Source organism: Salvelinus sp. IW2-2015, linkage group LG5, assembly GCF_002910315.2.
Source record: "Salvelinus sp. IW2-2015 linkage group LG5, ASM291031v2, whole genome shotgun sequence".
In the NCBI taxonomy this organism is placed as follows: Eukaryota; Metazoa; Chordata; class Actinopteri; order Salmoniformes; family Salmonidae; genus Salvelinus; species Salvelinus sp. IW2-2015.
This window is the reverse complement of record NC_036844.1, coordinates 22269443-22296749: the sequence shown is the minus strand read 5'-3', so window position 1 is coordinate 22296749 and position 27307 is coordinate 22269443. Positions and strand designations below refer to the sequence as shown.

At 44.1% G+C, this 27307-nt stretch overlaps 1 protein-coding gene across 3 annotated transcripts; it reads left to right on the top strand.

Annotated features, from left to right (window-relative positions):
• Positions 1-319: 319 nt before the first annotated feature.
• Positions 320-27307, top strand: LOC111964062 (3'-5' RNA helicase YTHDC2). Of its 3 annotated transcripts, none has more exons than XM_023987746.2 (32): positions 320-451; positions 1092-1263; positions 1368-1458; positions 1668-1864; positions 2042-2244; positions 5055-5221; positions 5316-5418; positions 8994-9150; positions 9409-9516; positions 9618-9772; positions 11646-11781; positions 13028-13154; positions 13256-13321; positions 13417-13595; positions 13734-13830; positions 14200-14287; positions 14752-14832; positions 17865-17947; positions 18079-18184; positions 18332-18451; positions 18631-18903; positions 19075-19201; positions 19622-19830; positions 21689-21884; positions 23511-23617; positions 23793-23912; positions 24048-24259; positions 24811-24988; positions 25108-25314; positions 25391-25573; positions 26004-26088; positions 26363-27307. In XM_023987746.2, exons 2-32 carry the CDS (start codon positions 1098-1100, stop codon positions 26401-26403), a joined length of 4368 nt encoding a protein of 1455 aa, XP_023843514.1. In that variant the 5' UTR covers positions 320-451; positions 1092-1097; the 3' UTR covers positions 26404-27307. The 3 variants fall into 3 exon arrangements, with proteins under 3 accessions (XP_023843514.1, XP_023843515.1, XP_023843513.1); XM_023987745.2 differs by having other exon boundaries at positions 324-451; positions 23511-23629; XM_023987747.2 differs by lacking the exon at positions 14752-14832 and having other exon boundaries at positions 323-451; positions 23511-23629.

Genomic DNA, 27307 nt, shown 5'->3' with positions numbered 1-27307 from the left:
GACTTCTCCAAGTCAGGGTATGAGTTGAGAAACGTGCCTATTTTAATCGAAAGTACTGTAACGACCCTGGTACGTAATGTCACGATTCCAAAGCTGTACAATATTACATATAGCAAGTTAATTATATCACATATCGGAAAATATTTGTAGTATTGTAATTCTTGTTGATGCAATTCATGCTAATATTTTCTTTTTGAGCTAGCGCCCAATTGACCCCCATTCACTCCTTGAATGAGAGCTCTCATTGTCCCTGATTCGCCCAGAATGCTCCACGCGATGTGCAGCGCACATAATGGACATCAATACGATTCCAATGGTGTTTTCCATCTCTTCTAAAGTATCTCTGATCATGCACCTCTAGTGGTGATTTATCTGAATCTCATGAAGTCGGTCAGCGTTTACAAACTGCTGGATCAGACGAACAGAGGCGCACGAGCGGGATCTGACATCGGTATTAGCTAGTTAAAACGTTACCTAGCTATATGTGAAACATTGTATCTATGACATGCATGTATAATTAACTCAAGGATTGATAAAGTTCAATGACACGTTTGCTATGTCTCTGTAGCTATGCTAACTAGTTAACGTTAGCTAGCTTAATTCCGCTAGCTAGCAACCTGGCTAACGATAGCTAGCTACCAGTAACGTTACTGGGTTAGGTAACTAGACAGCTAACATTAGTTTTTGCTTGCAGATAATAGCTAGCTAGCTATGTTTCTGAGTTACTAACGAGTTAGTTAAGGTGGCTAACAAAATCAACACATGTCATTAGTTCGATTTTTACTCAAAGATTTGCTAAAAGTAATGCATGGCTCACACTGTCAGTCACAGAAGCTCAGCCTCTGGTGAAAGCTATGGCTAGCTAACTAAGTTATGTCCGAATTTATGAATAACTAACGTTAGGTAGAGGAGAGTCAGTCAGAAGTAGCTAACAGTGAATCTTTGTCAGCATCTGGCCACTTGCATAGTAGCTCAATCTTTTTGTCTCTAGCTAGCTAGTCCAAGTAACTAAAATGTGACCGTCATCTAGGGAGATTGCAGGTTGGTTGCTTATTAGCTAGCTACATCTTATTAACACTTGTGTTCTACAGTGCATCATGTCACGTCCTAGTAATGCCTCACCCAAGCCTGCCATGGGCAAATCAAAACACTCTGGTGGTGGGGGGCCCAGGGGCAAAGGGCTGAAAGACATACGCATCGACGAAGAAGTTAAGATTGCTGTCAACATCTCCCTTGAGAGGTTTCAGTACAGTGAGCAAAAAGGTAACATAAAATGTTAATTCTACTCATGTGATGAAGTGGTGCTTCATGGAGACATTTGGATTATGTGATGTAGTATACTACATCAGTTCTTTTTGATTTTACAGAAATGGAGTTTCCTTCCTCCCTGTCTAGTACTGAGAGAGCCTTCATCCATCGCTTTGCACAGTCCCTTGGATATATCTCTAAAAGCAGAGGGTAAGCGATACAACTTCACATCAGGTGTCAGAGCCCGTAGTCTTAGGTCAACCATGGATACTCCTATTTTAAAAGCGATACTTGAATAGAAAAGTTTCTGTATCCCTCCTCAATATTGTACTGGAAATGTAACTCCCTAAAAGCATCCATCAGGTTTACTAAAGTGTGCTGTGCTTCAAGTCTAAAATCCTTAATTCATTCATTTTCAGAAAAGGATCAAGCCGGACCCTCACTATCAGAAAGAAGGATGGCTCAGAGACTGCCCAGTCCATCATGACTTTCAACCTTTCCCACAATTCCAAGCACGCGGTGCGGAGCCTGCTGCAGAGGTTCCCCATCACCAACAAGGAGCGCACAGACCTACTGCCTCGCACTGAGAGGGGCCTGTCTGTGGCCATTGAGGCTGGTAAGTGGCAGTTATATTTCAGGGTTAATAATGCATTGATGTCAATGGGAGACCTTGTCAACCTTTGTTTTTAATAACAATGTACTGATGAATGAATAAGTTATCTATCTGTTAAAATAATGTGTTGACAATTCAAAGTTTTAACATTACTCTGCTCCTCTTTTTTTTCTCCACCAGAGAGCAGCCGTGACAAGAACAGGACCAGTGGGCGGCTCAACAATGGCATTCCACAGGTGCCCCAGAAGAGGGGCCCATCTGAACTGGACTTCTTCCGCCGCTCGCTTCCTGTGTACGAGCGCCAGGAGGAGATCGTCCAGGTCATCAAAGACAACCGTGTTGTCCTAGTGGTGGGGGAGACCGGCTCGGGGAAAACTACACAGGTGAGGGGGAGAAACATTTTACATCACTGTCCACATAAAGTGCCATAAAGAATTCACGCCACTTGACTTTTTCAACATTTTGTTGTCTGAATTTAAAATTGATTTAGATTTTGTGTCACTGGCCTCCACACAATACCTCATAATGTTAAAGTGGAATTATGTTTGGAATTTTTTTAAACAAATTAATAACAAATGAAAAGCTGAAATGTCTTTAGTCAATAAGTATTCAACCTCTTTGTTATGGTAAGCAAAAATTTGTTCAGGAGTAGAAATGTGCTTAATAAGTCACCATCAGTTGCATGGACTCATTCTGTGTGCAATAATAGTGTTTAACATGATTACAATTATCTGTAAGGTCCCCTCAGTCGAGCAGTGAATTTCAAACCGATTCAACCTCAAAGACCAAGGTTTTTCAGTGCCTCGCAAAGAAGGGCACCTATTGGTAGATGGGTAAAAATAATTATAACTGACATTAAATGTTCTTTTGATCATGGTGAAGTTATTAATTACACTTTGGATGGTGTATCAATACACCCAGTCACTACAAAGATACAGGCGTCCTTCTTAACTCAATTGCCGGAGAGGAAGGAAACCGCTCAGGGATTTCACCATGAGGCCAATAATATTTACTGAGTTTAAATGCTGTGACAGGAAAAAACGGAGGAAATTATAGGTACTTCTCAATACTAACCTAATTGAGACAGAAGGAAGCCTGAACAGAATAAAAAATATTCCAAAACATGCATCCTGTTTGCAACAAGGCACTAAAGTAATACAGCAAAAGGATTTAACAAAGCAGTTCACTTTTTGTACTGAATACAAAGTGTTATGTTTGGGACAAATCCAATACAACACATTGCTGAGCACCACTCAATATATTTTCAAGCATAGTGATTCCTGTATCATGTTACGGGTATGCTTGTAATCGTTAAGGACTGGGGAGTTTTTCAGGATAAAAAAACAACAGAATGGAGTTATACACAGTCAAAATCTTAGAGGAAAACCTGGTTGTCTACTTTCCACCAGACACTGCAAGATAAATTCACCTTACAAAATAACAATAACCTAAAACACAAGGCCAATGGAGTTGCCTACCAAGAAGTTTGTGAATGTTCCTGATTGGCTGAGTTTTGATTTAAATCTATGGCAAGACCTGAAAATGGTTGTCTAGCAATGATCAACAACTAATTTGACAGAGCTTGAAGAATTTTCAAAAGAATAATGGGCACAGCCCTGAGTCAATACATGTTAGAACCACCTTTCACAGCGATTACAGCTGTGAGTCTTAATGAGAAAGTACAAACCAGACAATATTTGAACATTTTATTATTTAAACAATTCTTCATACTCTGTCAAGTTGGTTGCTGATCATTACTAGACAGACATTTTCAAGTCTTGTCAGAGATTTTCAAGCATTCAATATTGTCTTGGTAAGCAACTCCAGTGTATATTATATATATTTATATATTTTATATTTATATATATTTATTTGTATTCTGTACAGGCTTCCTTCTTTTCACTCCGTCATTTAGGTTAGCATTGTGGAGTACCTACAATGTTGTTGATCTGTTCTCAGTCATTAAACTCTGTAACTGTTTTAATGTCACCATTGGCCTCCATAGTGAAGTCCCTGAGCGGTTTTCTTCCACTCCGGCAACTGAGTTAGGAAGGAAGCCTGTATCTATGTGGTGATTGGGTGTATTGATACACCATACAAAGTGTAATATAAAAAAAGTATTTATATATTATTTTACCTCTTCTCCCCAATTTCGTGGTATCCAATTGGTAGTTATGGTCTTGTCCCATCGCTGCAACTCCCATACGGACTCTGGAGAGGCGAAGGTCGAGAACCGTGCGTCCTCCGAAACACAACCCATCCAAGCCACACTGCTTCTTGAAACAATGCCCACTTAACACGGAAGCCAGGCGCACCAATGTGTCGGCGGAAACACTGTACACCTGGCGACCGTGTCAGCGTGTACTGTGCCTGGCCCACCACAGGAATCACTAGTGTGCGATGGGACAAGGACATCCCTGCCGGCCAAACACTCCCCTAACGACGCTGGGTCAATTGTGTGGCTCCCCATGGGTCTCCCGGTCGCAGCCAGCTGCGACGGAGCCTGGACTCAAACCAAGAATCTCTAGTGGCACAGCTAACACTGCGATGCAGTGTCTTAGACCACTGCGCCACTCGGGAGGCAATTAATATTTTCACCATGCTCAAAGGGATATTCAATGTCTGCTTTGTATTTATTTTTAACCATCTACCAATAGGTGCCCTTCTTTGTGAGACATTGGAAAATCTCTCTGGTCTTTGTGGTTGAATGTGTTTGAAATTCACTGTTTGACTGAGGGACCTTATAGTTATCTGTATGTATGGGGTGCAGAGTTGAGGTAGTCTTTCAAAAATAATGTTTAACACTATTGCACATAAGTTGCATGGACTCACTCTGACTTGTTAAGCACATTTTTACTGCTTAACTTACCTTGCCATAACAAAGGGATTGGATACTTATTGACTCGAGACATTTCAGCCTTTCGTTCGTAATTAATTTGTAACATTTTCTAAAAATGTAATTCTGCTGACATTATGGGGTATTGTGTGTAGGTCAGTGGACACAAAATCGAAATTTAATCACATTTTAATTCAGGCTGTAACTCAACAGCATTTGGGAAAAGTGAAGTGTGAATACTTTCTGAAGGCACTGTATGGCCTACAAAGGCATTGCATTGGTATGATAAGGTATTAAATTTGTAAATAGAGTTCCTGATCATCTAGAAACTAAATGGGAAGTGTTTTGCCATTCCAGATTCCACAGTTCCTCCTGGACGACTGCAGCCGAAATGGGATCCCCTGTCGGATCTTCTGCACACAGCCCCGGCGTCTGGCAGCCATCGCTGTGGCAGAGCGGGTTGCTGCGGAGAGAGGGGAGAGCATCGGTCAGACCATTGGCTACCAGATCCGCCTGGAGAGCAGGTAGGAGCAAAGAGTTGGAGTGAGGGAGGCACTGACTCTGTCTACTTTGGCTGAGTTACTGTGAGGAAATTAATGACTCTGGTTGACCCTTTAGAGTTTCTCCTAAGACGCTGCTGACCTTCTGCACAAGTGGAGTCCTGCTGAGAACACTGATGGCCGGAGACACCACAATGTCCACTGTTACTCACGTCATTGTGGTGAGGTCAAGTTATTGTTGCCCTTTTGTTATCGTTCACTGCCTTGACTGTTTGCAGACCTGTCAACCTGCATGCATTTTACCTACCATGCATGCAATTTGAGGTCAAAGTACACTGGTATGAAAGACTACCCAAAAATAGGCAAAAATAAGCTTCTAGTTGGCACATTGTGGTATTTGACATAACCCGGATCTGAGCCTATCAGATGACTTGGGCAAGGAGAAGAGATCTCTAGCTCTCCGCTCTGGCCCGCCGCCATAGTTGTAGTACTAAACTCAGCAAAAAAAGAAACGTCCTCTCACTGTCAACTGCGTTTATTTTCAGCAAACTTAACATGTGTAAATATTTGTATGAACATAACAAGATTCAACAACTGAGACATAAACTGAACAAGTTCCACAGACATGTGACTAACAGAAATTGAATAATGTGTCCCTAAACAAAGGGGGGGTCAAAATAAAAAGTAACAGTCATTAACTGGTGTAGCAACCAGCTGCATTAAGTACTGCAGTGCATCTCCTCCTCATGGACTGCACCAGATTTGCCAGTTCTTACTGTGAGATGTTACCCCACTCTTCCACCAAGGCACCTGCAAGTGCCCGGGCATTTCTGTGGGGAATGGCCCTAGCCCTCACCCTCCGATCCAACAGGTCCCAGATGTGCTCAATGGGATTGAGATCCGGGCTCTTCGCTGGCCATGGTAGAACACTGACATTCCTGTCCTTGCAGGAATCACGCACAGAACGAGCAGTATGTGGTGGCATTGTCATGCTGGAGGGTCATGTCAGGATGAGCCTGCAGGAAGGGTACCACATGAGGGAGGAGGATGTCTTCCCTGTAACGCACAGCGTTGAGATTGCCTGCAATGACAACAAGCTCAGTCCGATGATGCTGTGACACACCGCCCCGGACCATGCCGGACCCTCCACCTCCAAATCGATCCCGTTCCAGAATACAGGCCTCGGTGTAACGCTCATTCCTTCGACGATAAACGCGAATCCGGCCATCACCACTGGTGAGACAAAACCGCGACTCGTCAGTGAAGAGCACTTTTTGCCAGTCATGTCTGGTCCAGCGACGGTGGGTTTGTGCCCATAGGCGACGTTGTTGCGGTGATGTCTGGTGAGGACCTGCCTTACAACAGGCCTACAAGCCCTCAGTCTAGCTTCTCTCAGCCTATTGCGGACAGTCGAGCACTGATGGAGGGATTGTGCGTTCCTGGTGTAACCCGGGCAGTTGTTGTTGCTATCCTGTACCTGTCCCGCAGGTGTGATGTTCGGATGTACCGATCCTGTGCAGGTTGTGTTAAACGTGGTCTGCCAATGCGAGGACGATCAGCTGTCCGTCCTGTCTCCCTGTAGTGCTGTCTTAGGCATCTCACAGTACGGACATTGCAATTTATTGCCCTGGCCACATCTGCAGTCCTCATGCCTCCTTGCAGCATGCCTAAGACACGTTCACGCAGATGAGCAGGGACCCTGGGCATCTTTCTTTTGGTGTTTTTCAGAGTCAGTAGAAAGGCCTCTTTAGTGTCCTAAGTTTTCATAACTGTGACCTTAATTGCCTACCGTCTGTAAGCTGTTAGTGTCTTAACAACCCTTCCACAGGTGCATGTTCATTAATTGTTTAGGTTTCATTGACCAGGCATGGGAAACAGTGTTTAAACCCTTTGCAATGAAGATCTGTGAAGTTATTTGGATTTTTACAAATTATCTTTGAAAGACTGAGAAGGGGATGTTTCTTTTTTTGCTGAGTTTATTTTCCTCCCTGGAGCTGGATGGCAGCTCTCCTCTTTGTCTGTTGATGCATCTGTTGTGTGAGGGAAAAGGGTAGGAAAAAATGGAGAACAAACTGTTTGCCAAATACAATTTTGGAAAATGTATTTGGCAAACAGTTCGTTCTCCATTTTTTTCCTACCCTTTTTCAGTGTTAGTTAAGCACATTTCGTTGAAGGTATTTAGCTACATCGTTTAGTAAATTAAGCGAGGACACTTTCTTGCCCGCACATCCTTTGATCTCCACAACCGTAGTAGGCGCACGCACATTGACGAGCAAGGTAACATTTGTCGTGTTGTGGTAGTTCAGTGCACTTCGCTATGTGGATGGAAACTGACATGGCAGACAGAGCTATTCCGCTAATACCATCCTCCACAGAAAGTTATGTTAGACTGTTAAAGATTAGTATGGCTATGTTTATAAATCTGTTCTTGATCTCCTCTTCATATAGCTGTCTGTCAACAGTAGGCTGCTAATGATGTGATAGTAGTCAGTTTACCAATGACAACAAGGCATGCTGAATTTGTTAGCCGAGTAGTCAGACCAGATGGATGAGGTCAGGAATGGACATCTGAAACAAGCTCATATAGGCCTAGTCCAGTTGTTTCATATTCCAAATAGCCTACAGTAAGCTAGACTACTACATTGCATCCAGTAATTGAATTAAGCATTTTCTCCCCAAGCAGAATTAAGCCAGTTTACATTTTCTATCCACATAAAGACACCTATTAAATATTATTTAGAGCTTGTAGGAAAGGAAATTCACTGTATTTGTGCAAGTGACACTAAAACTTGAAACTATAATCATTACAGACCACCTCAATTTTCTTTACGATCAGATACAAGACTTCTGTTTTGGCTACAATTGCAGTTACAGGTTTTTCAAAATGGTTCCACCATTGGGGTGCCAGGGTAGAGAAGAGCTTGGACTCGGCTGAACGGGAGCTGCGTTCCCAAAGGGGTAGGAGGGCCAAGAAACCAGAGGTGGCAGAACAGAGTACTCAGGTTGGGCTGTAGGGTTTGAGCATAACCTGAAGGTAGGGAGGGGCAGTACCTCTTGCTGCACTGTAGGCAAGTACCATGGTCTTGTAGTACCAAGTACCCATATCATTATTAACATCATTATTAGGCAACAACAAAAAAATGCCTACGATTTGAGCAGTGTGGGTGTAACACGCACACCGCTGCGCTGAGGTGGTACTCGTAAAAATTATTAAAAGTTGTCAGGTCTGCCACAGATAGAACATTGAGCCAGATGTTTCATCGGATGTATAAATCTGAAGCATCTGGTTGGCATTTCCTCTCACCACCAAATATGCTGATGAGGAAGTCCAGTGTGAAGATGGAGCGAGATGGATTTTGGCCGACATTAAGCAAATTTTGTCATCAATGAAACATTTTGATGAATATAGTTTTCTGTTTCCAAAACTAAAATCTGTTATGAACAGAATGGACAAAGTTTTGTAGACTTTACTCTTTGCCAAAGTTTCAAAAAATTATATTGTTTAGGAGTCCAAGGGCAAATTTAGCTATTGCACACACGCACTTCACAGAGTAGGTGTTCCCTAACAGAAATATGAAAACGCATGCTAGAACACGCTAATAAGATCTCTCTAGTTTGTGCTTGGCTCTGCCCACCTCCTTGCTTGTTCTACCCACTATAATTAATTTGCTCCCATTGGAAACGACAGGCGGTGGTCGATCTTGGGTTAATTATAAAAAATCTCTTTGTCTGGTGCGTGAAATCATGTCAATGACGGAATCCTTTTGCCTGTACTTCCAACCTCTTATCCAATCAGGATGAGGTTCACGAGCGGGATGGTCTGAGTGACTTCCTGCTGACCAAGATGAGGGACATGCTCCAGACGATGCCTAATCTGAAGCTCATCCTGTCCAGTGCTGCCCTGGACGTGGAGCTGTTCCTCCGCTACTTTGGCTCCTGTCCTGTCATCCACAGTAAGTCATCTCAATGTGTTTGGATAGACCACCTACAGAGACGAGAGTGCAGAAATCACGACAGAATCACTTAATCTATTCATTTGAAATTGGGACAGGGATTCACCAATGAAACCATTACCTGCAAAAGCCAGGTAATTGCAGGGGAAGACCTCTGTATGGAAGGGGCTAGTACTTGTCTTGACTGGTCCTGCCAGCACTGATTTGTTAAGTGAAATTAATAAAAATGAGAAATTATGAATGTTTGCTTTTATCTAGTCAAAGGAAGACCATTTGAGGTGAAGCAACTTTTCCTGGAAGACATCTTGAGGACAACAGGCTATTCAAACAAAGACATGAGGAAATACAAAAAGGAGATCCAGAGGGGTAACTACCAACCATTGGTCGTTCATTGTTTCTTTGATTTCCACTTTGATGTCCAGTGTCTCCCAGAATGAATGAGTGTATGTGTGTGTCGTCCCTGGCAGAGGAAAAGCAACAGACGTCTTTGACAGAGTGGTGTAAGGTGCGTGAGGGCGGCTTCCGCCAGGAGCCCCAGAGGGAGAAGACCACCTCGGCCTCCTGTGTCCTTCAGGAGAACGACCTGCTGGACGACGGAGGGGACAGTGTTTTCACCCAGCTGGTGAGAACAAGTGGATATGGGCCATTCTCATTTCTCGATATCTATGTTTTCTAGAGATGTGTGTCTTTCCCTTTCAAGACAATTCGATGCGTATCTAGATACATGGGCTCTGATACGATACAGGAACGATAAATTTAAGTTTCAAACTATTCGGTTTGATTAGAGGAACGAATCCATGTGTTACAATTCAATGCACTAACATTTGTTGCGTAAACACATTCATTTTCCGTTCTAAATGTAAAATCTGCTGCTGAATGGAGCTCATGTGCTGCACCTCTCTGAGCTTGTTAGACAGCTGTACTGTGTGCTTTAAAGCTATTATCCAAGTTGAAGCTTTGAGGTCCAGAGCTGAGTCATCAAAACCCCTCAAACTCAAGTGAGCTCGTTTTGGTTAGATGTGATACATCTTATGTCAAATTTGACTTTTCTTTGCGGGTTAGGAGAACATACGCAGCAGGTTAGGATAATTATGTTAAGGTTAGAAAAAGGGTTAGGGTTAGCTAAAATGCCCCCAAAAATTATACTTTTAAGATTTCATTTGACTAAAGTTGTATCCCTTCTAGCCATGACAGAGTGAGTGAGTTTGTCTTATCCTTTCTTCTTGTCCTTGTTATGAAATTATCAACTTTACCTTGTATATCTAAAAATGACTATGTATTGAAGATTTCAAATAAAACTACTTACCAACTATTGCTGTTGGTTAACCTGAACAATCAAAATACATTTGAATGTAAGCCCTGATCATGTATTGCCAGATAAAATGTATAGACCATCTGCTAAAAATAACCTAGAAAATTACATTCGTTGTCACTCAACTAATAAAGCATAATATTGCGCAAGCCATTTTCCCAAGGTGACTCGCAGATGTGCCAGATAAGGAATAACATGCTGCTCGTGTCGCAAAATAAATGTACACATGTTATTCAGTCATTGCACCCACACTGCTCGCTCGCGTCAACGAGCGTCTGCGTAGCCAGGTGCTGCAAGTCCCGCCTCTCCTATCTCCTCATTTGTTTTTAGGAGCATATACCCACGTGGGTGATTTGAAAGATGAACTGAGGTCCACACTCCAGTTCAGCTGGTAGTGGTAATGCTTTTTAAAGTTGGTTGCCAACTGCCATATAAAGTTCAAAGAAGAATAAGAAGCCTCAAGGAGGACAGATTACTAGAAACAAACTTTTACCCTTTTATCTGTGGATTAATTGTCAGAGTAGAGGACCTTGTGCATTTCAGGTAAAATAACAAGCTGATGTTTATATCCCAGGACAAATTTAGCTAGCAACAGCAAGCTAGCTAGCTAAATTGGCATACATGTTTAATGCTTTTCGACCTGTCCCCAAATTAATATAGTTGGTTCAGAGTTCGTTTTGATATTTCAACCTGCGTGTCCTGATCGCGTCTGGTGTGGGTGGACAAAATCAACATGCGCGCAATGGCACAGGCACGCAAGCGGTCTGGTCAGCAAAGCCTACCTCTCCTTGGTCAACGCGCAAAGCTGCAAACAACTGATATTGCCTCGGGTTGTTAAGCATTCAAAATTATTAAATGACTTGTAGATCAATGACTGTCAACACAATTACATGCTTGCTTTGACACTAAAGTAGAGAACCCAGTTGTCACAAAAGATGAGAGGTATTTTTGGTTCAAATGTTTATTGGTGAATCATTACATCCTTAATGATTTTGATGTTATTTTCTCCCAGTTGCTTCGGTTATTTTCAGTATTTACTCAGGATGCATCAAAGTGATACCACTACTTATTTTCTGATTATTCACTCTTTACTTCACCAACGTCACAGAGGGTATATTTGCTGGTTCTTACTAAAAGTGGCACTGGGTTTGCTATTAGTTTGATACAAGATGTCTTGTTCCAGAATGAGAAAGATGTGGCATCATTGGACCCGTGGCTGCTGAAGGAGATGGATGCCTGCATCTCAGACATCTTCCTCAACCAGGACGCTGACGCCTTCGTCCAGCTCTTCAATCTCATCCTGAGTGAGAACGTCAGCGGTAAGCTGGGTTTTGTGTGCATCTTTAATTTTGTGCCACAGTTTATTCTTGTATCTACACTACATTACCAAAAGTATGTGGACACCGGCTTGTCGAACATCTCATTCCAAAATCGTTGGCATTTTGCTGCTACAACAGCCTCCACTCTTCTGGGAAGGCTTTCCACTAGATGTTGGAACATTGCTTTGGGACTTGCTTCCATTCAGCAACGAGCATTAGTCGGCGTTCCAATTCATCCCAAGGAGTTCGATGGGAATGTGGTCAGGGCTCTGTGCAGGCCAGTCAAGTTCTTCCTCACCGATCTCGACAAACCATTTCTGTATGGACCTGGCTTTGTGCACGAAGGCATTGTCATGCTGAAACAGGAAAGGTTGTTTCCCAAAATGTGGCCACAAAGTTTTATCATCAAGAATGTCATTGTATGCTGGTAGCATTAAGATTTCCCTTCATTAGAACTTAGAAACCTAGCCCGAACCATGAAAAACAGCCCCAGACCATTATTCCACCACCAAACTTTACAGTTGGCACTATGCATTGGGGCAGGTAGCGTTCTCCTGGCATCCGCCAAACCCAGATTGGTGAAGCGTGATTCATCACTCAAGAGAACACGTTTCCACTGCTCCAGAGTCCAATGGCGGGCGAGCTTTACACCAGCCAACGCTTGGCATTGTGCTTGGTGATCTTAGGCTTGCGTGTGGCTGCTTGGCCATGGAAACCCATTTCATGAAGCTCCTGACGAACAGTTCTTGTGCCGACATTGCTTCCAGAGGCAGTTTAGAACTCAGTAGTGAGTGTTGCAAAAGAGGACAGACGATTTTTAAGTGCTTCAGCACTCGGCGTTCCCGTTCTGTGAGTTTGTGTGGCCTACCACTTCACGGCTGAGCCGTTGTTGCTCCTAGACGTTTCCACTTCGCAATAACAGTACTTACAGTTGACTGGGGAAATTTGACGAATTGACTTGTTGGAAAAGTGGGATCCTATGACAATGCTACGTTGAAAGTCACTGAGCTCCTCAGTAATCCCATTCTACTGACAATGTTTGTCTGTGGAGATTGCATGGCTTTGTGCTTGATTTTATACACCTGTCAGCAACTGATTTGAAGGGTTGTCCACATGCTTTTGTTCATATAGTGTCTTATTTGTGTAAAAAATAATGACACCAATGTTATCAAAAATCTATATTTTTGAGAGTAATATTTTCAATACTTATCAGCCAGATATGTCCTCCTCCCCTTCTGCTCCTCAGTGGACTACATGCACAGTGAAACGAGCGCCACTCCACTCATGGTGGCAGCAGGTCGAGGCTTCCTCAGTCATATTGAGCAGCTTTTGAGTATGGGAGCCAGCGTCAGAATCAAGGCCTCCAATGGCTGGTACGGGTTTATTAAATAACTGTATAAATACATCCTATTTTTAGTTACTCTATAAACCATTACTAAGTCTTAAATCTTGATCAGTATTTGGTTTGTTTCAGGACTGCGCTGGACTGGGCCAAGCACTTCCAGCAGGCAGAAGTGGTGGACCTACTAGAATCCTACCTGTAAGAGCACCATTTATCATTATTATGAATGACCACATGGAAACCCAGGCATTGTTTGTGGAGGATGATAACAGAAAGCCTCATTTCCTTGGTAGCTCATCCCTGGAGGCGGGGAAGCTGGACGAGTGGTCCCTGGTGCAGGCTGCCACCACAGAGATGAGCCCGGAGGACCAGGAGCTGCTCAAGGAATACCACCACAGCTTTGACGATGAGAGGGTGGACCTGGACCTCATCATGCACCTGCTGCACAACATTTGCACCAGCTCAGAAGACGGTGAGAGATTCTCTTGTCTAGTCACTACTGGATGTCTTGTATTTTTTTACTTTTCAAAATGTTTGATACAAAGTGTCAGTGCCAATTTTCCTTGCTTGTATAGAATGACAAGTTTAATTTAAATATTATCCATGTCAGGTGCGGTTTTGATCTTCCTCCCTGGATACGATGAGATAGTGGGTCTGAGGGACCGTATCCTGTACGACGATAAAAGATTCACAGACCACTCTCAAAGGTACCGTCGGTTAAATGACTGGCAAGAGCAATGTGTCACTCTCAACATAGTTCATAATTGGGCCATCGGTATTTCAACATAGCTCTTGTCTATTTATGTCAATTATTCTGTACATCAATCTGTTTTTTTTTGTTGTTTTTTTCCCATGCTGTTACTCCATGTTCCTGCTTATGCAACCCAAATGTTGATTTACACCCAACACATTTGCAAGTCAGATTAGTAAACCTCACTAGATTTACAAAAATGGCCAAATAGACCTATTTATACAAGAAATATGGATTATTTGGAGGAGACAATGAAGAGTTTTTTTGTTTATTTGTCCTGTTTGAACCACATCTAGAACCTCATATGTGTGTTGTTTCTCCATAGGTACCAGGTCTTTACACTCCACTCCAACATGCAGACCTCGGATCAGAAGAAAGTGCTGAGGAACACTCCAGCTGGAGTCCGGAAAATAGTGAGTGTATTTTTACGTCTACTGTGCTGGCTAACACACCAAAGATCAGTTTGACCACTTGGGTCCAAAGTGTTCCTTAAAGCGACAGTCAGCAGTAGAAACAATAACAAAGCGTACCCCCCGCCCCTGTTTCTGTAAAAAACTGAGGGATGGGGCGAGAGAAATGTAACCACTCTCAAATTCATAGTTATGATATCAAAATTGTAGTTTTAATCATGTTTTGAAGCTATATAGTGTTTGTTTACAAACACAGTAAAACAAGCTTATATTTTGGGTTCTGATGGGGTACGAGACTTGAACTAAGCTCAAGCGCATAAGTTATATTCTCAAAGAATCAATGGTAAATATCAATAATTTATATGTATACGTTTTTTTGTTGCAACTGCTGATTGCCCCTGTAAACCAAAATGCCATTCAACCCTAGCTTCTTGTTCAGAAATTAAGTATTTTCCTCTCTTCCTCAGATTCTCTCCACTAACATCGCAGAGACAAGTATCACTGTCAACGATGTCGTATTTGTCATTGACGCAGGAAAAGTAAAAGAGGTGTGAAAACAAGTCTACTGCACACATTTTACATTGACATTTGTCATTTAGCAGACACTCATATCCAGAGTGACTTAGTTAGTGCTTTCATCTTAAGATAGCTAGATGGGCCAACCACATATCACAGTCCTAGTAAGTACATTTTTGCGAGGGGGGGGTGGCATTATTTAAGATGCTCTTTTGAAGAGGTATGGTTTCAGATGTTTTCCAAAGATGGGCAGAGACTCTGCTGTCCTAGTTTCAGGGGGAAGCTGGTTCCACCATTGGAGTGCCAGGAAAGAGAAGAGCTTGGAGAGAGACCATGTGAGGACAGGACGGAACCGATTGACTTGGTGTATGAAGAGGAGAGGGCCTAGAACCGAGCCCTGGGGGACACCAGTAGTGAGAGTATGTGGTGCAGATACATCCTCTCCACGTCACCTGGTAGGAGCGGCCTGTTAGGTAGGATACAATCCAAAAGTGTGCAGAGCCTTTAGACGCCCTGAGATGGATGGCGAAGAGGATTGGATGGTTCACGGTGTCGAAGACAGCGGATAGATCTAGGAGGATGGGACAGAGGAGGGACAGTCAGCTTTGGCAGTGCGCCGAGCCTCCGTGACACAGAGAAGAGTAGTCTCGGTTGAGTCACCAGTCTTGAAGCCTGACTGGTTAGGGTCAAGAAAATTGTTCTGATAGCGAATGTGTTTTGGAAAGAAGAAAAAAAGGGAGTCTGTAGTTTGATTTTAGAGGGCTCGAGGGTTGCTCTCTTGAAGAGGGGAGCGGTTGGCCATTTTGAAGTCCGAGAGGACGCAGCCAGTCGTCAGGGATGAGTTGATGAGGAATGGGAGAAGGTCTCCAGAGATGGTCTGGAGGAGGGGATGGGGTCAAACGGGCAGGTTGTCGGGTGGCCTGACCTCACTAGTCGCAGGATTTATTCTGGAGAGAGAGTGGAGAAAGAGGTTAAGGCGTAGGGTAGTTCTGTGGGACCAGCGGACTCAATAGGCTGAGCGAATGTCGTCAACCTTTTCACAGTGGTTGACAAAGTCGTCCGCTGAGAGGGGGTGGAGGAATAACGAGGGAGGAGAACTTGGAAAAGAGTTTCCTGGGGTTAGAGGCAGAAGCTTGACATTTTGAGTGATATAAAGTGGCTTTAGCAGCGGATACAGTGGAACAGAAGGTAAAGAGGAGGGAAGGACAAGAGCGAGACGTATTTAGCAGAAGGGAGAGATGATAGGATTGATGAGGAGAGAGTAGTGGGAGAGCGAAGATTGCGACAGCGCATGACTTTCTGGGTAGGGGCTGAATGGCTAGGTTTGGAGGGGAGACAGCCTATAGGGAGGAGGTCAGAGAACTGAACATGTGGTTCAAGGACAACAACCTCTCCCTCAACGTGATCAAGACAAAAGAGATGATTGTGGACTACAGGAAAAGTAGGAGCGAGTACGTCCCCGTTCTCATCGACGGGGCTGTAGTGGAACAGGTTGAGAGCTTCAAGTTCCTTGGCGTCCACATCGCCAACAAACTGACATGGTCCAAGCACACCAAGACAGTTGTGAAGCGGGCACGACAAAACCCTATTCCCCCAAAGATTTGGCATGGGTCCTCAGATCCTCAAAAGATTCTACTGTTGCACCATCTAGAGCATCCTGACGGGTTGCATCACTGCCTGGTATTGCAACTTCTTGGCCTCCGACCGCAAGGCACTACAGAGGGTAGTGCGTATGGCCCAGTACATCACCCGGGCCAACTAGCAAACCAAATGCCCAACTGCAGTACGTTTATCACATTTGAGACAGTTTAACTTAATAGTTATAAGAAATCTAGCTGGCAAACATTTTAGTTGAATTCCATACTGTAATTAGATTACCTGGGGCATGCTGCACAACAATAAGTGACTCGAAGCTCCGGTCTCATCATTGTGTGCTGGTGGTGTATATACAATGCCTTCGGGAAGTATTCAGACCCCTTGACTTTTTCCACATTTTGTTAGGTTACAGCCTTATTCTAAAATGTATATTATTTATTTTTTCCCTCATCAATTTACACACAATACCCCATAATGACAAAGCAAAAAACGGATTTTAGATGTATAAAAAGAAATGGAAATATCCCATTACATCGGTATTCAGACCTTTTACTCAGTACTTTGTTGAAGCACCTTTGGCAGCGATTACAGCCTCGATTCTTCTTGGGTATGACTCTACAAGATGGCACACCTGTATTTGGGGAGTTTCTCCCATTCTTTTCGATCGGGTTTAAGTCCGGGCTCTGGCTGGGCCACTCAAGGACATTCAGATCCCGAAGCCACTCCTGCGTTGTCTTGGCTGTGTGCTTAGGGTCATTGTCCTGTTGGACAGTGAACCTTCACACCAGTCTGAGGTCCTGAGCGCTCTGGAGCAGGTTTTCATCAAGGATCTCTCTCTGTACTTTGCTCCATTCATCTTCTCTCGATCCTGACTAGTCTCCCAGTCCCTGCCACTGAAAAACATCCCCACAGCATGGTGCCAGATTTCCTCCAGAGGTGAGGCTTGGCATTCAGACCAAGGAGTTCAATCTTGGATTCATCAGTCTGACAGTTTTTTAGGTGCCTTTTGGCAAACTCCAAGCGGGCTGTCATGTGCCTTTTACTGAGGAGTGGCTTACGTCGGCACGCCTCCGTGGCTTACGTCGGCACGCCTCCGTGGCTTACGTCGGCACGCCTCCGTCGGCACGCCTCCGTGGCTTACGTCGGCACGCCTCCGTCGGCACGCCTCCGTGGCTTACGTCGGCACGCCTCCGTGGCTTACGTCGGCACGCCTCCGTGGCAGAGTACGGCACGCCTCCGTGGCTTACGTCGGCACGCCTCCGTGGCAGAGTACGGCACTCCTCCGTGGCTTACGTCGGCACGCCTCCGTGGCTTACGTCGGCACGCCTCCGTGGCAGAGTACGGCACGCCTCCGTGGCAGAGTACGGCACGCCTCCGTGGCAGAGTACGGCACGCCTCCGTGGCAGAGTACGGCACGCCTCCGTGGCAGAATAGCAAATCTGATACGTGATTTGTTTCACTATCACAGAAGTCCTTTGATGCCCTGAACCATGTGACCATGTTGAAGATGGTGTGGATCTCCAAGGCCAGCTCTCTGCAGAGGAAGGGCAGGTGAGGCACAGTGTACATCTGAGCCCTACCACAGAGGCACTCTATAGACATATCATAAGGGAGTATCATCTATTATGAAGCCTCATAATGTCTTAAGCCCTCTTATGAATGATTCCTGTGTTGTTTGACAGAGCTGGACGTTGCCGACCAGGGATCTGCTTCCACCTCTTCAGTCATCTCCGCTTTAACAACATGCTGGAGTACCAGGTGCCCCAGCTACTGAGGATGCCCCTGCAGGTACACACACTTCAAGCAGAATGTATGAAGCATACTTTATACAGATAAAGTTATTATAAACCCTTGCATGCAAGCATACCCCTCACACACTCATAAGGCAGTGTTGATTGTGGTAGTTAACTCCTCCCATTTCTCTCTCTCTTTCAGGAACTCTGTCTCCACACCAAGCTGTTGGCCCCAATCACCTGTTCCATCGCTGAATTCCTGTCCAAAGCACCTGAACCACCTCCCATCCTCATTGTAAAAAACGCGGTGCAGATGCTCAAGGTAAAATATATTTTTTGTTTTGAACCAATCATGACCTGAATAATATTTTATCTTCTGTCCTTTATCATTGACTATTTTTGTTATTGAGGTGGAGGGCATCAGTTCTTGGCACTGTGACTCTACATAATGACCATAGATAGAACACAACACTAACCATTAAATTGATCCCCAATCCATAGACCATAGATGCCATGGACCCGTGGGAGGACCTGACGGAGCTGGGCTACCACCTGGCTGACCTGCCTGTGGAGCCCCACCTGGGCAAGATGGTGCTGTGTGCCGTGGTGCTGAAGTGCCTAGACCCCATCTTGACCATCGCCTGCACGCTGGCCCATCGCGACCCCTTTGTGCTGCCCTCCCAGGCCTCCCAGAAGAGGGCATCCATGCTGTGCCGGAAGCGCTTTACTGCAGGGACCTTCAGCGACCATATGGCCCTGCTCCGAGCCTTCCAGGTAACGGTGGGAATTTGGGGTTTAATGAAAAAACTCTGTCAAATTGCTGTTGAGATGTTTAGAGCTAAATGTTTCATTTGTTATTAGCTTGATTTGACTGCCCAAATCGTAATGAAAAAAACACTGTCCAAGCGACATGTTCCTAATTACATCTCTCTTGCTGTGTTGTAGGCTTGGCAGAAGGCCCGCACCGATGGCTGGGAAAGGTCCTTCTGTGAGAAGAACTTCCTGTCCCAGGCTACCATGGAGATCATCATAGGGATGAGGACCCAGCTGCTAGGACAGCTCCGAGCCATAGGTCAGCCTTATCTATCTTGTTGTATGCTCTCCTTCTCAGTAATACAGTGGTTCTAAGGGCTCAGGTGGAGCATGGTGGACCAAGGTTGTTTGTATACTGAATGTATTAATTTGACTGTAAGTGGTGTTGGATAAAGACTAATGCTTTACTGAAGCCCACACAACCTCCAACTGACCCTCTGTGAAATGAATAGCCTTGTGAGTCATCCACATGTCTTGGTGCCCACCATGTCCTGTGTCCCCCCCCACCCCCACACACAGCACCACTGCGACTCATATCCTGTGGAATTTTCTTTGTCCCTCCCACCTCCCCCTTACACTCTCTTACACACAGCACCACCACGGCTCCCTCGAAGGACAGCACCCTCACAGAACATTTTTCAGAAAGAGGAATATTTTCCATTGTGTATTCCACCACCAGGCTTTGTGCGGGCACGGGGCGGCGGGGACATCCGTGACGTGAACCTGAACTCTGAGAACTGGTCAGTGGTGAAGGCAGCCCTGGTGGCCGGAATGTACCCCAACCTGATCCATGTGGACCGTGAGAGCTGTTCTCTGTCTGGGGCCAAGGAGAAGAGGGTCCGCTTCCACCCCACCTCCATCCTCAGCCAGCCACAGCCCCACAAGAAGGTAGCTAGCGCACATCCTCTCTTCACTTACTTGACTGACTTCTTATTTAACTCCTAGTGGAGCAAAGGGTCTTCTTCAGTGAACCCTGTTTAGTGCAGTTTTCTTAAATACAGTAGGTGCTTCCTGTCTTCATCTTTTTTTTTTTACTGTATGCTTCCATTTAGTCCAAACCATACAGTGGGGCAAAAAGGTTTTTTAGTCAGCCACCAATTGTGCAAGTTCTCCCACTTAAAAAGATGAGAGAGGCCTGTAATTTTCATCATAGGTACACTTCAACTATGACAGACAAAATGAGAAAAAAAATTCCAGAAAATCACATTGTAGGATTTTTTATGAATTTATTTGCAAATTATGGTGGAAAGTAAGTATTTGGTCACCTACAAACAAGCAAGATTTCTGCCTCTCACAGACCTCTAACTTCTTCTTTAAGAGGCTCCTCTGTCCTCCACTCGTTACCTGTATTAATGGCACCTGTTTGAACTTGTTATCAGTATAAAAGACACCTGTCCACAACCTCAAACAGTCACACTCCAAACTCCACTATGGCCAAGACCAAAGAGCTGTCAAAGGACACCAGAAACAAAATTGTAGACCTGCACCAGGCTGGGAAGACTGAATCTGCAATAGGTAAGCAGCTTGGTTTGAAGAAATCAACTGTGGGAGCAATTATTAGGAAATGGAAGACATACAAGACCACTGATAATCTCCCTCGATCTGGGGCTCCACGCAAGATCTCACCCCGTGGGGTCAAAATGATCACAAGAACGGTGAGCAAAAATCCCAGAACCACACGGGGGGACCTAGTGAATGACCTACAGAGAGCTGGGACCAAAGTAACAAAGCCTACCATCAGTAACACTACGCCGCCAGGGACTCAAATCCTGCAGTGCCAGACGTGTCCCCCTGCTTAAGCCAGTACATGTCCAGGCCCGTCTGAAGTTTGCTAGAGAGCATTTGGATGATCCAGAAAAAGATTGGGAGAATGTCATATGGTCAGATGAAACCAAAATAGAACTTTTTGGTAAAAACTCAACTCGTCGTGTTTGGAGGACAAAGAATGCTGAGTTGCATCCAAAGAACACCATACCTACTGTGAAGCACGGGGGTGGAAACATCATGCTTTGGGGCTGTTTTTCTGCAAAGGGACCAGGACGACTGATCCGTGTAAAGGAAAGAATGAATGGGGCCATGTATCGTGAGATTTTGAGTGAAAACCTCCTTCCATCAGCAAGGGCATTGAAGATGAAACGTGGCTGGGTCTTTCAGCATGACAATGATCCCAAACACACCGCCCGGGCAACGAAGGAGTGGCTTCGTAAGAAGCATTTCAAGGTCCTGGAGTGGCCTAGCCTGTCTCCAGATCTCAACCCCATAGAAAATCGTTGGAGGGAGTTGAAAGTCCGTGTTGCCCAGCAACAGCCCCAAAACATCACTGCTCTAGAGGAGATCTGCATGGAGGAATGGGCCAAAATACCAGCAACAGTGTGTGAACCTTGTGAAGACTTACAGAAAACGTTTGACCTCTGTCATTGCCAACAAAGGGTATATAACAAAGTATTGAGAGAAACTTTTGTTATTGACCAAATACTTATTTTCCACCATAATTTGCAAATAAATTCATTAAAAATCCTACAATGTGATTTTCTGGATTTATTTTTCTCATTTTGTCTGTCATAGTTGAAGTGTACCTATGATGAAAATTACAGGCCTCTTTTTAAGTGGGAGAACTTGCACAATTGGTGGCTGACTAAATACTTTTTTGCCCCACTGTATATACTCAAACCCTATAAACCCAAACCAACCCTGACTCAAAGCAACAAACTAAAAACATGTTTGTACTTGTTCCTTCATCTCGTAGATCCCCCCAGCCAATGGTCAGGTGGCAGCCGTCCAGTCCCTGCCCACCGATTGGTTGATCTATGACGAGATGACGCGAGCCCATAGGATAGCTAGCATCCGCTGCTGCTCTGTGGTCTCCCCCATAACCATAGCCATCTTCGGGGGCTGTGCCAAACTGCCCAGCACAGCCCTACAAGAACCTGCTGTTCAGAAAGGTAGGGTTATCTAACTGAAGGAAACATCCTTTACTACACGTTGTGTATAATATTTTAATTTAACTAAATTTAAGAATTGAGTTACTCAAGTTTTGCCTGTATTTGTAATACACTTAAAGGGATAGTTTATCCATATTGCAAAATTATATATTGCTTTCCTTACCCTGTAAGCGGTCTATGGACAAGGTATGACAGTAATCCATGCTTTGGTTTAGTTTCCCTGGCACTGTTTTCACATGCTAATGTGAAATCCCAAAAACCTCTTAAGGATCTGACCCTTTTTTTAAAATAAATTGCGAAAAATGACATACCCAAATCTAACTGCCTGTAGCTCAAACCCTGAAGCAAGGATATGCATATTCTTTATACCATTTGAAAGGAAACACTTTGAAGTCTGTGGAAATGTGAAATTAGTGTAGGATAATATAACACATTAGATCTGGTAAAAGATAATACAAAGAAAAAAACATGCGTTTGGTATCATCTTTGAAATACAAGAGAAAGGCCATAATGTATTATTCCAGCCCAGGCGCAATTTAGATTTTGGCCACTAGATGGCAGCAGTGTGTGCGAAGTTTTACACTAATCCAATGAACCATTGCATATCTGTTCAAAATGTTGTATCAAGACTGCCCAAATGTGCCCATTTGGTTTATTTATACATTTTCAAGTTCATAATTGTGCACTCTCCTTAAACAATAGCATGGCATTCTTTCACTGTAATAGCTACTGTAAATTGGGCAGTGTAGGTAGATTAACAAGAATTTAAGCGTTCTGCCCATATCAGATATGTCTATGTCCTGGGGGAAAAATGTGTTACTTACAACCTCATGCTATTCACAATGGCCTAATTTGTAAGTCGCTCTGGATAAGAGCGTCTGCTAAATGACTTAAATGTAAATGTAAAATGTACTTAACTCAACCGACCTGCAGGGGGGACACCGATCCCGTAGAGGTTTTAAGTAAGGGGACCGATTTTAGCATTTTTCACGCATCATGTTGAAAACATCTATAAGTGACTTTGTTGAGCTTCACAATCAATTTTAGGTACTTTCGGATGATTTGGACATGATGTGCGAGAAATGCTAATAGCGGTCCCATGACTTGAATGGGATTTGTGCCACAAATGTAAAAACATTAGCATGTGGAAACAGTGCCAGAGAAACTAAACCAAAGCATGCAAGGTAAGGAAACCAATGTGTCATGACTGCTCCAAAGAGACTTGTAGATAGGGTTGGGTGGTATATCGTGAATACCTGTGGATTTTTACAATATTGTCTATAATGATAGGTTGATCCAGCGCTAAATAAATGAAAGTTCTCCATATTGGACTACTTTTCTGTCAGTTTTGTCCATAAAATAATCATTGGAGAAAGCCTTTAAAACCACTAAGAATCCATTTGTTGCCATCCTAGGGTCAAGCACTACTCTTTAATATATTTAGAACTTTTATTCAGAAGCATAAAATACTGTTGAATACTGTCAAACATGAGAAAAATGTTGTGATATTATATTTTGGCTGTAACGCCCAGCCCTACTTGTAGATATCACTCTCTGCCTGTATGGTCACTAGATGATGTGTGTTCTGTAAACAACGAAACCTAACCTCCAATGTGCCTGCTGTAGATGACGTGGTGAATGAGAGCAGTGACAGTGAGATTGAGGATCGCTCCACAGCCAACCTGGCTCAGATGAAGATCGACGAGTGGCTCAACTTCAAACTGGACAAAGAGGTGAGGATCAAGGTTGGTTATTTTGCATTGCTAATATACTCAACGTGCCCTTCAAGCAATACAACTTGGCATTTCATTTAAACTGCAGTTTGCATTTAGTGCTCATATTCTCAGCTGTATTACCCACTCTCTCCTCCCTCACTACTTTCCTCCCTCCCATCCTTCTGTCTGTCAGATGGTGGGTCTGGTGTTCCAGCTGAGGCAGAAGTGGCACGGTTTGTTCCTGAGGAGGATCCGCTCCCCCTCCAAGCCCTGGTCCCAGCTGGATGAGGCCACCATACGGGCCCTGGTGTCGGTCAGTTCTACACTCTGGCTTAAATTATGAAAGAAATGCTGTAAATACCACAGTAAATGGGCCTGTAAGCCTGTTAGCTGTCAAGCCTGTTAGCTGTCCCTGTCACTGACCCATCCATCCTCATCCTGTCTCCAGGTGCTGGGGGCTGAGGATCAGACTGCAGGGCTGCAGCAGCCCACAGGGATTGGCCAGAGGCCCCGGCCCATGTCCTCTGAGGAGCCCCCCCAGACCTCCTCCTGGAGGAACGCCAACAGCAGGAGAACCTCCGGCCCCACAGCCAGCCCTGACATCCCAGAGCTCCCTGACGAACCCCTCATCCCCGCCCCCTCACACACAGCCACAGACAGGTGAGGAGAGGGGTTTAGATGTGTCAGTATGGGAAATGGACCAACTATGATCAAATGTTTTATCTCAGTATTTACATTACAATGCCTTATAGCAAGGGTCGGCAACAGGCAGCCCGCAGACCAAAACTGGCCTGCAAGATATATATATATATATATTGTTTTGGGGGGAGGGGGGCGGCAAAAAAAGAAATCACAAGGAATTCAGCAAAAAAGTTGTTTAATTTAGGAAATCTGTTCCCAAGTATTCCCAAGAATAAATTTAAAAAAAAGACGCGATCGTGTCTCAATGTAATCAATGAAAATAACAATCTCTTTGGGCTTAGTTGTAGTCAATTTGCAGTGTACAAATTATTATAATTATGTTCTGGCTTCCCGACCATCTGCTCCAACAAGAATCCGCCCGTGGCTGAATCTAGTTGCCTAACCCTGCCTTATAGGTTAGCGAAGGCTGAATCAACCTGTTAATTACATTTTTGTAAACCTGATTTATGTCCAGTTCCAGGCCAGTCCTCTAACCCCTCAGACCATCCACCCCTCCCCTCTTCCTCCAGGTCCTCCAGACTCTCCCCTGCCTCGGCCCTCCTGCACCCCAAAGCCCCCCATGGCAGCAGGGACAAGGGCTCCAGGCGCCCCACAGAAGACCACTCCTCCACCCCCAAGTCTCCTGAATCGGCTTCACTCGGCTTCCCCAGCCCCTGTCCCAGCCCCTCCCCCACCTCATCAGGAAAGGTACACAAATAACCAATATCATTATTACTACAGGTTTGTCTCCAGCAATGGTTAAAGTCCTTTATCCCAGTGTGTAAATCTAAATATATCATAGTTTCTCAACTCAATGTCTCCCTCAGTGCTCCAAGTCTCCGTCCCCGAGGCCAGGCGTTGCACCGGTGCGTTACTTCATCATGAAGAGCAGCAACCTGAGGAACATTGACATCTCCCAGCAGAGAGGAATCTGGTCTTCCACGCCCAGCAACGAGCTCAAACTCAACAGAGCCTTCCTGGAGAGCAGCCTGGTCTTCCTGGTCTTCTCTGTGCAGGGCTCCGGACACTTCCAGGTGTGTGTGTGTGTGTGTGTGTAAGTGAGAGGAAATGGAGAATGGCAGGCTGTAACATGTACATTTCGTGCCTCAGGGCTATGCACGGATGACGTCTGTCATTGGACAGGAGCGCTGTCAGGACTGGGGCTCCACAGGGCTGGGGGGGGTCTTCAGTGTGGAGTGGACCAGGAAGGAGAGCCTGCCCTTCCAGTGTACTCACCAGCTGCTCAACCCCTGGAATGACAACAAGAAGGTGCAGATCAGCAGAGACGGACAGGTGGGTTACCTGACTAACATCAATACAGTCACAACATTTCCAAAGACTAGGACCAATATAAAACCAATATAATCAAATGAACAAACAGATATGTTACACAGCTAATATGGTCAGAATGACCTCAGACTACTGTTAAGATGTGGGTTCAAGATGATCCCGCTATCAGAGAACAATATTGTCACAAACAAGATTCAATAGTTGAAGACTCATTAAACCATCTTGACAGAACACACCCACTAAAATGCCCTGCAAGACATCAAGTGAGATGACTGGTTTATTTGTCGGGGAGGATGCACAACCAATATATTGCTAAATAGCTAATTTCCATCTATGGTCTGTATATTTCTATGTCTGAAATGTAACTAATTTGGTTTTCATCTCATCTCACTCTCCTTCCTCACTTCTCCACCCTCTCTGCTTCCTGGTGTAGGAGTTGGAGCCCCAGGCTGGAGGCCAGCTGCTGCAGCTGTGGGAGAGACTCAGGGAAACCACAGCAACCACAACAGCAACACGAGGTACAACAGGCCCCATCTTTATCATCAGATAACCACAGGTTACACACAACGTGACTCCAGAAATAGAATTTGCACAGTGTTTTTAAGAAAATCTGACAAAATAACGGCTCACTCTTGGATAGTCCCATTTCTCATTTTACAATGCACCAAACAAACTATGGTTTAATTTTACTGAGCCTTGACCTGTTCTTTTGCTATGTCCATTTGATTATTTATATGAAATACCATTACTAGTTGGCAATGTGGTCATTACATGTATTTCCTCCCTCTTTAGCCATGAGAGATTGCACTGACCTTCAGGACCTCACCACTTGACTTGGCTATGTGTCATTATAACAGATCGAAGACAGCATTATAACAAATCGAGAGCTAGTTTTATTCCTAAATGTGTTTTGAACCACCTCCACACACACTTCTTTGTCAGTGGTCCACAACCAGTTACCCAATGTGTTTCTATTTGGCAAAAAAAATAGATGTAACTGGGATTCATGTTCTGAAGTTGTTATGTTCAAGAATATCTAAGTGCAGAAAGCTGTGTTAACATGAAGTGACCTCACGAGAAAAGTAAATTGTTTTGAATATTCATTTTCCTGGTGTTTTTTGAAGCAAATTATAACTTTGATGACGAGACTGACATCTACGCTAATTCCCAGTGACATATAAGGGACTACAGTGAAATGTAATGATGATTGGGACATTCAGTGAGGAATCGTGTTTTTTTCCAATGCTTCTCACAGCACATATGAGTTGCATGTACCATAGCACTCCATGGCACACAATGTGTTGAATGTTATTTGTTAACAACATGTTTGAATGTGTGTCACTGCACAATGTCGCTCAGACTGGAGTAACCAAAACCATAGCAACCATAATGTAACCTTGTACTGTAGCTAAGCTGTGCCTGGTGAGACCTTACTAGAGGTCATGTCTTTCTCTGTCAACGACCAAAATGTTTGTTTTTATTCATTTCAATGGATTTATGATCTTTTGTAAATGTATTTAAAGAAAAAAAAGAATTACTTTTATCCAGTTTTTGGATTGGAAATGTTCCAACGAAATATTTCTTTAAAAAATGTTTTTTTTAAATCTCTGTTCATTTTAGCCCTGGTAAAGCAGGGGGTTACATACTACGATTGACTGACAAGTCTCTGTTCGTTTGAGTTTTTTTTATGGTTGTATTATTGAAGTAAGAAATAGATATAAAGAATTTTTATCAATA